At 35.9% G+C, this 14,125-nt stretch overlaps 1 protein-coding gene across 1 annotated transcript; it reads left to right on the forward strand.

Annotated features, from left to right (window-relative positions):
- The first annotated feature begins 3,754 nt into the window (after positions 1-3,754).
- Positions 3,755-10,270, forward strand: LOC121407004 (pyrimidodiazepine synthase-like). Its single transcript, XM_041597894.1, has 5 exons — positions 3,755-4,006; positions 6,842-6,947; positions 7,546-7,765; positions 8,718-8,841; positions 9,471-10,270. Exons 1-5 carry the CDS (start codon positions 3,976-3,978, stop codon positions 9,683-9,685), a joined length of 696 nt encoding a protein of 231 aa, XP_041453828.1. The 5' UTR covers positions 3,755-3,975; the 3' UTR covers positions 9,686-10,270.
- Positions 10,271-14,125: the final 3,855 nt, after the last annotated feature.

Consider the following 14,125-nt stretch of genomic DNA (forward strand, 5'->3'; position numbering starts at 1 on the left):
CTCAGAATTGTATTTTTGTGCTTTATTGTATTGACGTACATGGCTATCATATTGAGAGATATTACTTTGAATAGGTATGAGAAATGCTGATCGTACCTATTCATGATAGTACCTATTGTACCTATTCAAATAATATCCAATGGAGCGCATAGGGACGCATTTGGCAGTGATATGCGCTACATAAGCATGTTGGTATTATTATTATTATGATGTATTATGTATTCCAAGTTAAAAGAAATTTATCCACATTGTGCTGCACTCAACCCAGGTGAGGTGAATGGGTACCTGGTAGGAATTTATTCCTTGAAATGCTACTGCGCTGTAATCTTAGCTATTACGGCTGCCAAGCTACAGCTGGGGTAATAATATCCAAGTCCTTTGGAAGCGCATAGAGACATTATTCATAATTGTGATATGCGCTATACAAGAACTGTTTATTATTAAAAGTGTAATGTAGCCTAAACTTAGATCAGTAGCCTAAGGATTTCCCAAATGCTCGCAGTCAAAACTAATACTTCCGCCCTATTGGTTGAAACAATTTAACATTACTTAGACATTTTAACCTTAAACATTTCCCCATATTTTGAAATCCTCCGCTAATGATCTAACTCAGCTAAAATTACCATGGCAAGCCGAAAATGTCAAAAGTTTGATAACATTGTATGTTTCTTATATTTAATCTGCTCTTGTGCAATAATGTCCATAAAAAACTAATTCCAGTATTGTTCCCAGACAGTTATTATGGCCTGTTAAAGAGATGAGTTATAAATCGAACAGGTACTGTTAAAGATTCAAGTTACAATTTGATATCCATTGTTGACTTAATTCATATAATGGATTAGATTAAAAGTTTATTTTAAAATACAGGCAAAGGCGGCGGAACATTTACTCATTTAGGGGAGGCAAAGCCAAAAAGGGGGCACTTATATGTCAAAATGGGCATTCTGTTGCAAATAGATATTTCCACCATGAAATTATCTGTGTGAAGTAGTTTGGTGTTTTGTAGTAATTAAGTTGAGCAAAGTCTTTTTGAAGTGATTTCCGATTGATAAGATATATCAAGGCTTTGATTTTTTCTGCAAGAGAGCGTAGCGAGCAAGCCGTTTGGAAAATTTTCAAATCTGATTTTGTAAAATTTGTTTTATGGTCAATTATGGCGTTATTTACTGTTCAAAGGGAATCATTGCGAGATGTTGCGAGTCGTGAGCTCAACTGATACCAATGCTTTCATCAGTTTGCTCCATTGTATCTCACTGAATTTTTAATATCGTATAAACCAGAAAGACTGCTTCGTTTAAGTAAAAAAAAACACTACTACAAGTCCTACATACAGTGACAAAGTCATAAAGGGAAAGATCATTTTCGTATGCAGCCATTGTGCGCCGTTTCTTGGAATTATCTAATGTAATAATAGTTGGTAATAATATGAGAGTGAAAGAGTTTGAGAGTATTTTGTAAACATTTGGGAACCCAGTGCACCCCCCCCCATTCATTTCCAATTGTAAAAACTGTTACATGCAACTTTTCCTAGGTATTTTGCGCTATACAAAATTATTTGTGTGATATTCCAACCTGATTACTGGACATTTTGAGCACTGTTTGTAACCAGGAACAAAATAATGGCCTAAATAAACGCCGGGGGGGGGGGGCAGTAAAATGTATTGCTGTGCACATGCGTGACCAGTTTTTTCCAAACACCTGAACGAGTTCTTCCTCTGTGTGAAAAACAACCCCCTAAACAAGTTTTCGCGGGCTTCATTTACACATTTTGGCCCCTAAACAAGTTGTTCACCAGAATACCACCCCTAAACAAGTTTTGTCTAATTGCTAACAAGCTTAAATAGACAAAACTACATTCATGAGTAATGCATGTTATATAAGCTATCAAATTACGGTATCAGAGGGACAGCTTTACAATGGTTTAGGACTTAGTTATCTTATAGAATTCAGTTTGTTACAGTAAATGAATCAGAATCTCCAACAAGGCCAGTTTCCTGTGGAATTCCACAAGGTAGTATTCTTGGCCCTTTGTTATTTATACTTAATGTTAATGATTTGAAAAATTCATCTCATGTTCTCTCATTTATTCTCTTTGCTGATGATTCCAATATTTTCTATACACATCATGATCCACATGTACTTGTGAGAACTATGAATACAGAATTTAAAAAAGTAACAAACTGGATTAAAGCCAACAAACTGTCATTGAATCTGCAAAAAACTAATTATATGGTTTTTAGTCATTCATTGAAACATCTACCGCATCAAATACTTTTAGATAATACTGAAATCAAAGAAGTGCAAACAACAAAATTCTTAGGTCTTACTACTGATAACAAGCTTACGTGGAATGCTCATATCAACAATATTAGCAAAACTGTGTCACGAAATATTGGAGTCATCAATAAGCTTAAAAACGTTCTTCCCGCACAGGCGCTATCCATGTTGTATTGTGCATTAATTCTACCATATCTTAATTATGGAATTCTGGCATGGGGTAATGCCTCTCAAACGAGACTAAATAAAGTCTTGCTACTTCAGAAAAAAGTAATGAGAATAATAAGCAATATGTCCTTTAGAGCTCATACGGATGAATTGTTTCGTCAGAAACGTATCCTTAAAGTCAATGACCTGTACCGCTTGCAACTATTCCAATTCATGTATCAGCTAGATAGAAATAGTGTACCTAATGTCTTACAAAAGAAATTTATGAGAAACAATACTTTACATTCATATAATACGAGACAATCAAATGACTATCACCTACCTAAAAGTAGAACAGTATTTTCTAGCAAAACTGTATTTTTCACAGGACCAAAACTCTGGAATTCTCTGGACAGAGAAATGAAAGAGGCAGCTAATCTTAACCGATTTAAATTACTCATCAATAAATTTCTTCTGAATTCTTATTGATTCAATCAAATATTTGTGAACTTCATACTTATCCACGGTAGTATTGATTATTTTAAAGTCAATATTTAATTTTGTATATAGTGTAAATACATTTGTGTTACAGTGTTTATATCTATATAATTGTATAGAATTTTGCTGATTATTTTACTCTATTTGTATCATATTACCCTTGTATAAAGTTTTAATAGGGGCTCTACATTTTACAAGCACGGCTTTTTAGTAGGCCCCACTTTTTTCTTTTCATTGCTACGTTTCAGTCCTGCATGTGTTATGCATTTTTTTTTTCATTGTAAACATGATTTATTACGAAATGTACTTTGATGATTGTGGAATATGAATATATCAATAAATAAATATCAATAAATAAATGCCCCCTCCCCCCACCCCCCCCCCGTGCAGCTAAGGGTAAAATACCATCAAAGAATACAATGTTAACACTGTATATAAGTGTCATCCAAAATTCATCAATGATTTAAAAAGCCCCGGGGAAAAGCTTGGGGAAAAAACACCCTAAATACGTTTCACCCTATTGATGTTCGTGCGAAGCGCGAGCCAAAAAAAAAAACGGTGATATTCCAGCTCATAAACTGTATACCTCTTTAGAAAGGGTATTTTAATTCGAAAGAAAGGTATGTTTTATTTTGAAAACAGCATTTTCCGTTTTGAAAAAGGATTTTTTATTCCAACGGGGATTTTGTTGGGGACCCTCCCCCCCCCCCCCCGTTCTGCCGTCCCTTAGGGTAATGTAGTTTGCAATCAATCGGAAATACAATTCTGTCTCCTACAGACCGACACTGTAAACTCTTTTGTCAACAAATCCTGTGGAGGGGCGGACAATGGAAACAAGAATGACACAGCACAAAAGATGATGTTGCGTAATCGGGAGCAGAAAGGTTGTATATTATGGGCACGAGTTGCCTTGGGCTCGTACAGCGGTGGGATTTAAATCAGACGGACCTGGATCAGGATCAAGCATATCCCGACATCTTATTTGCAGCATATCGTACATATTAGTCACTTTTGGTCATTTATCAAGCAAGATAGAAACTTCTTGTTCACAGTATGAGTGTGTCAAGACAACACCTCAAAACAGGTAAGCTCATAGTTCGAATTAATTTAGACTCTATTATGACAATAAGTTTGAGAAAAGAAGACTTGCTTACGAAAGGATCCGCTGTGGGCGTAAATTTCCACCCTTTGGGGGGGTCATAAATACGAGTTTTGATAAAACTAGTGTAAATCTGGTCCGAGCAGTGGGGGATGATAGCGCTGACCTTATATTTCAAAAATTTTGAGACACCAAAGATACTGGGTTATATACCCGTGCACAATACTACCATCTTTCAGTTAAAGGCCTATCACGATTGTTTTATTTTTTAGATGCGCTGCATTGTAATGATTTAGTTGTGATATAAATGCAGTTTATATTACTATGTGAGCGAAGCGAGCGAGCAAAATTTATGTAGTTGGAAGACAGAATGGTGTCCCAAAACGTTTTTCAAGACAAAATAAGTGTGTGCAATTATCACATCAAGGCTTATATCCTGGGGTATTTGCACATAGGTACAACCCTCTATTTCTTTTGGTGATGACAGTTACATCAAGCCTTTTTTTCGACGGTTATTGTAACGGTTTTTTGTGATATAAAATACAAATTATGGTTAATAACCTAATGCGAGCGAGCGAAACGAGCGAGCAAATTTTCAGTAGTTGGAAGTCAGGATGATGTCAAAGACATCATAGGGATGTGGAATAAAATATGAGGGGAGAATTGAGACGAGTGCCCGGGGGGGGGGGGGGGCCACTTCCATTCACGAGTGGATACCATGCGCGACCATGGGGTCTCGAAAAGCACCCTAAACACGTAATTTCCATATTCTGAAAATGCACCCCTTAACAAGTATTGGCGTGTGAAACACTACTCTTAACAAGTATTGGAAACAAAACGATACTCTTGGCAAATATTCCCTGAAATGAACCCCTAAACAAGTACAGGAATGTTTTATTGTTACGGGTCCTTCGGTCGTCGGCTTTACCTTATTTGGTTTAGTACGACCTCACCTTCTACACCTCGCGCAAATAGGACTCTAAACACGTAGTATTAGGGCAAAAGGACATCCTTTATAAAACATTTTAATTTTGTTTTATCATCCCCGCAAATTCGACCCTAAACACATAATTTTCCTAGCGAAATAGATACCTTTTTTTCAATATTTTTGTGTTTTTGACACCCTTATCACGTTACGTACGTAACGTGCCCTATCGTGAAAAGGACATCCTACGTGTTTTATTGGTCGCGCATGGTATCCACTCGTCAATGTAAGTGGCCCCCCCCGGGGACGAGTGTGATCGAGGGCCTTTAAAAATGTTGTTTCAGTTCAATGTGCATAGAGGATAATAAGGTTAATTTATCAATATCAAAAGGGAAAAGAATTTAAAGTTGTAATGAAATACGGAGTAAACAGTCGAGATTTGTTCAATGAAAACTCATTTGCTCATTAGTTAGACAGAGGTGAGTTGAGAATCCAAAAATGCAGAAAGGCACAATGATGCAAATGAAAAGGAAAAGATTGCAGAAAGGAAACATTTCGAATAATATTTAAGATTATATTGGGAAATGATGCAACGTTCAAAATTCGAGCAAAATTCATATTTGACATATACATTACATTGTTGACTTAATTAATGTAATTAAAAGTATCCTATATAAAGAGCAAATAAAATTGTAAAAATGGGTGGGAAATATCAATTGCTGTCATTACATGCCTTAGTGTTCCATTAATGACAATGATCAAAGTCATCAGTAACTCATCGTACAATAAACTTGAAGTATAGGGAATAGACCTGTATTTCTTGTACAAATTATCCCATCAGCTTCCACAATAATGCACTTGCATGGTGTAAATCCGGTACGAGCTAGCGTTATATAGGGATGATTGCAATATATTGACATAAAAACTCAAAATTTTGGGGACACCCCAACATCAATGGCTATATGTACAAGGGAGTTTATAACCGTGTACACAATACTTTTATCAATATGTTACAGTCCTCTCACAATTTTTTCCCCGATGGCTATTGTAATGGATTTGTTGTGATATAAACTATTGAATTACTGTTAATATCCAAATGCGAGCGAGCCAGCAAATTTTCAGTAGTTGTAAGACATGATGACCAAAATCGTTTTCCATGAGTTGTGATTATTAGATAAATGCGGCGAGTCAGCAAAGCGAGCGAGCAAATTTTCAGTAGGTGGAAGAAAGAATGGTGTCCAAATCCTCTTTCAAGTAGTGTGTATTATACCACATCACTGGTGATAAGTACAGGGGTTTATAACTGCGTACATAAACTCTTGCTATACAGTATAATAATTTTTTTGTGACGTAAACTACTGAATAACAGTTAATATCCAAGTGTGAAAAAGTTACTTCAGTCGTTTGAAATAATACGCATATATTACAGAAGATGATGGTGAACCATCAATAACATAAACTTAAAAAAAAAAGGAACAGAAATTGTTCAATGAAAACTCATTTGTTGACTGGTTAATAGGTGAGATACGAATGGAAAAAAGGATCATGAATATTGGGAGAAAGGGTGCTTCATGAATTGATTATAGGCCATCACAAGCCATATACATGGATAGCACTATGATGCAGGGAAATATTTTGAATAATCTGCAAGATTATATGGGAGATGATACAACATTATAAATTGTAATCAAAATTCGTATTTGAAATATTGATTATATTGCTATGTTGATTAATGTCATTTAAAGTCCCCTATAAGTTGATAAAAATGTAAAGATGAGTGATTCATTATTTATTTGACCAATCTCATCGTAAACAGTATTCAATCATTGTTTCATTTTTTTTCTGTCACCATATTTGCTTACTGTTGTTTTGTTTTCCTATTCTTTCTGTATCAGGGGACCCTAATCCACCACTGAGACATGACGTTCTCCGTATATACAGCATGGGATTCTGTCCATTCGCACAACGAGCTCGGCTGGTTCTGGCTGCAAAAAATATCAAGTAAATTACATTTTTTATACATATTTTGTTTAATGCAAATTGTTTAACATATCTCCACATATTTACCCGTAGTATATGCGCTGTATGAGAGGAGAGGACCAAAAAGCCATTTGTCCCCAGGAATGAATTCGTTCTTCCGTTCAGAAACACAATGTTTTTTACAATTATTTCACGATATCGTGATGTTGTTATATTGGAAATAAAAAAATACATATTATATCCAAAACTGCATGAGGAATATTTCATAACTATTTGGAACTTTTGTAAATTTACCATACTTTATTTGTAATTTCCAAGGAAACCTTCATTGGAATTATTTGCTGCTGTGCCCCATTACCATGGTACGTAAACAATACGGTAACTTTTATAAAACGGGCTACTGATGTCACACCAGTATAATTTCTGTTTTAAAATCATATTTTATTTCTATCTCATACATATCATGTGAAAATAATGTATGACATGAAATCATTAGCATAATTGATTCAGAATTCATACAAATACATAATGACCACACAATCATTAGCATAGTTCTTACTGGCGCATGCAGACCTAGAATGTTATTCAACCTCGCTATCATTTCTCTTACATGTCTTAGGTATGAAGTGGTCAACTGTAACCTTAATCAGAAACCAGAATTTTTGCTGGAACGTAACCCCGCTGGGACAGTTCCTGTCCTAGAGTACCAAGGAAATGTTGTAACCGAGTCCCTCATCATCTGCGATCTTTTGGAAGACCTCTTCCCAGACAAGCCACTGAAGGCCAAGGATCCTTTTCAGAGAGCAAAGAATAGATTGGCAGTTGACAAATTTGGTCCGGTAAATATGTTCTTTTATTTTTGTTTCCTTTTCAAATCAACAAATTTGCTAATCAGAGATCTGGAATCCAATGGATTTTTACGGTGGATCAGTTGGTAAAAGCAGGGCTCCTGCGACCAGATATCATGATCATCGGGTTCGAAAACAAATCGATCCTATATGTAGTACCCCTAGACTATACACAACGTGTATATTGGCTGTCTCCATAGCAGCCATTTGCGTTCTTCCACATGACCCAGTAAAAGTATACGGTCATGGGCGGTGATCCTAGGATGGGGTGTCCTTATCTTGAATGTCTATTGGAGAAGCTCACCCCACCCCCTCCCTTATAGAGTTTCCCAAAATCTCATAAAATGTTGAAATATATAGCCTCATGATCTTTATTTTTCTGTTTTGCTTCTTGTAGATGATACATTACGTGAGGCTACTATTTAATGTTTCAGGGGTTTGTATCTGCTTTAGAGGTGTTTATTCTATTTTGGTTATGTGTAATGGAACATCATTTGGACCGCCCGATATTGCATTTTATAAAAAATTGAATTCTATGAATTGTTTTTCCTTGTTATTGTTTTCCTATTTGTTTTAAATTGATGTTTTGTTTTGATGATCCTTCAATATCAGGATTTTCCGTCAAGAAATTTTGAATTGAATTGATTTGACTTGATATGAATTGACTTGACTAGACTTGACTTGACTAGACTAGACTGACTTTACCGACTTGCCTTGACTTGAATTCAATTTAATTGCATGTAGGTTATACACATCGGGGTCCCTTTCATAAAACTTGCCAAAAAGAATATCCAATAACAGTTCATATCTATACTGAAATCCTTTTATCCGATTTGCGAATAATAAATCTGTTATAGAAATCGTTCATTTGTTATTATAACAAATCTTTATGTAAAGGGCCCCAGATCCCATCTATTCACTTCACCTCCCTTTTATTTTACAGATTGTTTCACTCTTTTACAAAGTTGGCTACAATCCAAATGATACTGAGGCCAAAGGAACATTGAGGAAACTTTTGAAGGAGTACCAGGCTTTCTGCATAACAAAAAATACGAATTTCATCGGTGGTAAATGACCAATATCTTTTTTTAAATTGGAAATATGATTTTGACTCGATAAAGGTATATATTTTTAAAAATGGTTTTAGGTTGTGATTTATGAATGAAAAAAATTGAGTGAATCTTTTTGATGGAATGCTCGTAATTCATTTCCCGATTTGCCGCGCGCACGAAATCATTAATTCAATTGTCATATTTCATTAGTATTTTCATTTTTGCCCCCCAAAAGGCACATTTACGACCATTTCTCACTATAAGTAACATCTTAAACTGAAAGTCGGACGCTTCGTGACTTACGCTTTTAAAACATTTGAATAGAGGTCACGTGGTGCCAGTATACGTTGAAAAGGCAAGACAATCTAAGTAACAGGCAGGCTGATACCACTTGTCTTTCATCTTCTTCCCCTCCTTTTATTTTCTTCTTCCCTTATTTCAATAATTGAAGAAAAAACCAATCGGAATGGTATCCCACTGCCCCCTGTACACTGTTCATATCGTATTGATCCTTTTAGAGTCCGGTGAATAAAAATTGGTTAATAATTTACACTTTAAAAGAAGAAAGGAATACATGCCCCCACTCCCTCCCACACACACAAATAAACACTTTTGGCGTTATTTCTTTCTTGATTTGTTTTCAGGTGACCAGTTGGGCATGGTTGACCTCATGATCTGGCCGTGGATCGAACGCATGCACGTACTCGGTGACGATATCGTCGCGGAGTACGTCCCGGAGTTCAAGGCATGGATTGATCGCATGGAAACCATTCCAGCCGTTCAGGCTTGTCAAATCTCAAAGGAAAAGCTAGTCCAATTATACGCTGGATATTTTGCTCGGAATGCAGTTTACGATTGATATTTTAATTCTCTCTCATCAATCCATTACAGTGGCGTAAATCCGGTCCGAGCAGGGGGTGATAGCAATTGATATATTGACCTGAAAAAAAATATATATATATATATACACCCCAAACACCAAGGGCTATGTATACGGGGTTATATAACCATGGACATAAAAACTACCATCTTTTAGTTAAAGCCCTATAACGATTTTTACGATTTTTATATTGTAATGGATTTGTTTTGATGTAGAATAATGAATTACAATTAATATCAATATGCGAGCGAGCAAATTTTGGTAGACAAAATGGTCCACAAACTTAATCACGGGAAATGTGTACGTATGTATATATTATAAATGTGTGCATTATAATACTACAATCTTCATTTAAAAGCCTATCACGTATTTTTCGATGGCTAAATTGCGAAGCAAACGAGCAAATTTTCAATAGTTGGAACTAAGACAGAATGATGACCAAAATCATATTTCAAGGAGTGTGTATATATTGGAGAAACAAAGGTAAATTATCAATAAATCAAACGTTAGAAGAAATGGAAAACGAAAGTAAAAAGCAAATAAGTATTAAACAGTCCATATTTTGTTCAACGAAAACTCATTTGCTCACTGGTTTAAGGGGAGGGGGGCACTCAGTATATAATGCATAGTGGGTATGTGCCGCGGAGGGGACCCCCATTTTTACACTCAAATTTCCGTTCCAAGGCATAGCATTTTTGTCTTATTGAGAAAAAGAACAGAGAAAGCCGCTCCAAGGCATAGCATTTTCTTCTTATCGTGAAAAGCGAAGAAAGAAATCCGCTCCAAAGCTTCGCATATTTTCCGTTACGCCGTTCCGGTCGCATTCATCTGCTACATACAATGAGCCGCAATTTTGGTGAAAAGCAGCCGCTGAGCGATGTCCGACCATTGCCTATGTGCTAGCGCACCCGGCGCCCGTGCCGCCGTGCTAGCTGTATGCACGTATGCCCGTTCCATGGGGATGCAATTGCGCACTCACATGCAGGCGACTCGTTCCAAGGACCCCCGTTTTCACAAACATTTGTAGTTCCGAAGCCCGCTCCGAGGCCCCCTTTTTTTGTCTCGCCCGCGGCACACCCCCACCACTTTTTTGGTCGAGTGCCCCCCCCGGGGGTTTAAGATGAGGTAAGAATTATCGGGAATACGGTGCATTATGAAATGATTTAGCCATCACAGGGCAGAGTATGGACTTCCAAATCGTGGAAATAGCACATAATGCAAATTAAAAAGCAAAATATTGCAGAAAGGAAAGATTCTCAATAATCTTTAAGATTATATTGGGAGATGGAACGTTCAAAATTTTGAACAAAATTCACATTTGAAATATTTATTCATGACAGTTTATTCAAATTATGTTTTGCTTGGTTTATGATCAAAGTTATGACCATATTTAAAAGTAATTGGTATCATCCAATTTATAAATGGACATATTTTAACCATACTAATAAACTTATAACAACAGAAAGTATTCATGGAAATATTTGTGTGAGGGATATCGATTCACATTTTTTTTTTAAATCAAGTGAATTTGCTAAACGGCGAGCTCCCTATTTAATAAACTCCCATTTTCAGTTCAATCCACCAATTCTATAAATTCTTTTAAACGAGGTTACCTATTGGCCAAACATTTATTATAACAAAGTATCTTCTAGTATTCTTTCTTTTTTGTTTTCTTTTTTGTTTATTTCATAGATTATAACTTTTTATGTTAATTTTCACTTGTATTTATTTATATATATTATCATGTTTATGTTCTATTTTATGTTTGTAAAGGCGGAGGGCTTCGTTGTAAAGCAGTTTTATAACTGAACCGAACTACCCTCCACCTCATTTTATCATTTGTTATAAATAAAACATGAATAAATAAATAAATAATAAATAAATAAATAGATAACGTATTCCATATTTTAGAGCCATGATAACAAAATGATCTTTTATAATATTCGGTTTGAGGTTACGATTTCTGAGGATAGGATATATGGGCGGACCATGTAAACCATTGACTTAATTCGCATAATTCTATTCTTTTATAATTTATTTAGCTACAATTTTATGAATTGTTGATTTATTAATTGTTGTCGAATATTATTGTTATAATTCACTTGTTATTTTTATGTTATTGGAATTTGAATGTTTATCTCTGTCAACTCATAATGGAACTAAGTGTTGCTATATTTACATGGAAATGATGCTCCAAGAATTAAATGTCTGTATGATTTGTTATTCATTTACTCATTTTGTTTGAAGAAAATGATATGTAATAATCACTGAAATATAGATAAGGGGTTTTGGGAACTTGCCCCCCCCCTCCCTCACACAAAATAAAAAAGAACAGAGATAAAAGCTTGAGAAAAAGAAAGAAATTGACAATAAAAGGCAAATGTTTTATTATTTTCTGAATTATGTCAAAATCTATCACAAAAAACAGCTTCTCTATTTTCAGGTCAGAATTCATGCCCCCCCGGCGAAATTTTGCTTAGTAGAGGTTTGGCCCCTTAAACTTGTCGGCTCATTACACGCCGCGGGTAATGGCGTGGGCTTGTTTTTAAGACAATGAAAACAAAAGCAGAAAAGGCAAAGAAATGTATTATCTATTCGTAAATAGAAATATGAAAGGCATAACACCTTGCCTAAACACATTTTTTTCTTGACACATTTCATATAGGAATCACATTTGCAAATAAAATTGATTGTTCTGATGATGATGAATGAATGAATGATGGTGATGATGATGATGATGATTGCAGTGATTGTGTGGAAGTGACATTGATGGTGATCGATAATACTTACAATGCTTTTGCTGCTACTCGATTGACGGTTATTATGCAATTTATCACGATAATAAATCCGCCTCAGAAAAATAAACACACGCAATTATCCTTTAATCTTCTATTTTATATACCCCCCCCCCCTCTCCCTCTCTCTTTTCATTGCGCTTTAGCCGCTATCTATTAGGCCTATTATGATTTTTCATGATTGATTCGAAGCATTAGCTGAATTGTACAAATATTTGGCAGATAAGCACGAAAGAAAACACAATATGAGAAATAATATCACAAAGATACATACAGAAATATTTTTTTTTCGTGTGTGTACCATACAATGGAAAATTAAAAAAAATTAAAAGAAAACCATTTGCGGAGCAAAACAGGGGGGGGGGGGGGAGAAGGGAAAAGAGAGGGGCCGCGGAAACAGAGGGGGGGGGGGCTGTGGGGCTTCAGTGTCGCATTTTAGGTTACTGTAAATCTCGAATTTTTACGCTTGCGCGAATACGTGAAATAAAAAAAAAAGAATAAAAAACTGAAGCTCGCGATTCACGCTCGTACTATTTAAAAAAGGCCTATTAGATTATTATATTCATGTTGATTTATATGAATAATGCTTAGAAGTGACTATATCCCTCAAAGAAACAAAAAAATAAATAAAATTCGAGCGGCCGATCTTGGAAAATGTGGCTGAAAAAGGGAATTTCGCCCTCCCCTATTTGCGAAGGCAAGCTGGATCCGCCCCTGCCTCCTGAAGGACAACAGTATATCCCAATTACTGATGGAGACACCTTATTAAAAAGACTTGTGAATAAATTAATATAAATAAACAAATCATGGAGAAATATTAGATCAATGATGGGGCCAATTTGAATACAACGACATTATTAGCAAAATATTTCTAATGATTATCATGATTACAATTAATGGCAGAAGTTTTTATATTTGCTTTGAAATAATACCAGAAAAAATGTGTTACAGAGAAGAAATTGTGATGTAAATGAAGTGAATTGTAATATTAAAGTATGACTATCGCCAATGCCGAGTTTTGAAATAGAGACCCGAGTTAACATAAAGAATTTGAAAAGTAAAAATAATACAATCGGCAATAGTTGCGATTAAAAAAAATTGATATATACTTATTCAATTCCACTGAATCATTACATCATAATGTATGGGTTGGGAATGAAAGTTACAAAACATTATAGGGGCCGCGGAAACGAGGGGGCTGCGGGGTTTCAGCCCCCACACTTTTTTTTTCCAAGATCGTGTACAAAATCGAAAAAATGACCTTCTGATTATGATTGTTTTTTGCACAGTCAGCGATCCCCCACCCCCCCGGCCCCCCCTCCCACTTTCAAAACCATTTCGCGGCCTCTGTCTGAGCAATTTGTAGATGTCTAAGTTAATCATGGCCGTACATAGAAATTTTTAGCTAGGGGGCCCTACGGGGCAGCATGCATAAATTCTTGTTGAAAAAATATCAAAAGCGAGGGGGCGAAGTTTTCAAAATTTCGGGGGGGGGGGGGGTGGGGTGGGGGGAAATTGCCCCCCCTCTCACCCGCTGCGTATTATGTACTGTGTCTAATGTGTGTCTTATAAAGGTCGAACCACGGACTTCGTCAGGTTCCCGATGCAACATGCAGATACCGCT

Source organism: Lytechinus variegatus, chromosome 2 (genome assembly GCF_018143015.1).
Source record: "Lytechinus variegatus isolate NC3 chromosome 2, Lvar_3.0, whole genome shotgun sequence".
Classification (NCBI taxonomy): domain Eukaryota; kingdom Metazoa; phylum Echinodermata; class Echinoidea; order Temnopleuroida; family Toxopneustidae; genus Lytechinus; species Lytechinus variegatus.

What these genes read in the sequence shown, in the direction of transcription:
- LOC121407004 (XM_041597894.1), top strand. Translation starts at nt 3,976, where the DNA reads ATGAGTGTGTCAAGACAACACCTCAAAACAG. An exon ending in CAGTTGACAAATTTGGTCCG is followed by an intron (nt 7,766 to 8,717) that starts GTAAATATGTTC and finishes TTTATTTTACAG; the next exon opens with ATTGTTTCACTCTTTTACAA. An exon ending in AAATACGAATTTCATCGGTG is followed by an intron (nt 8,842 to 9,470) that starts GTAAATGACCAA and finishes ATTTGTTTTCAG; the next exon opens with GTGACCAGTTGGGCATGGTT.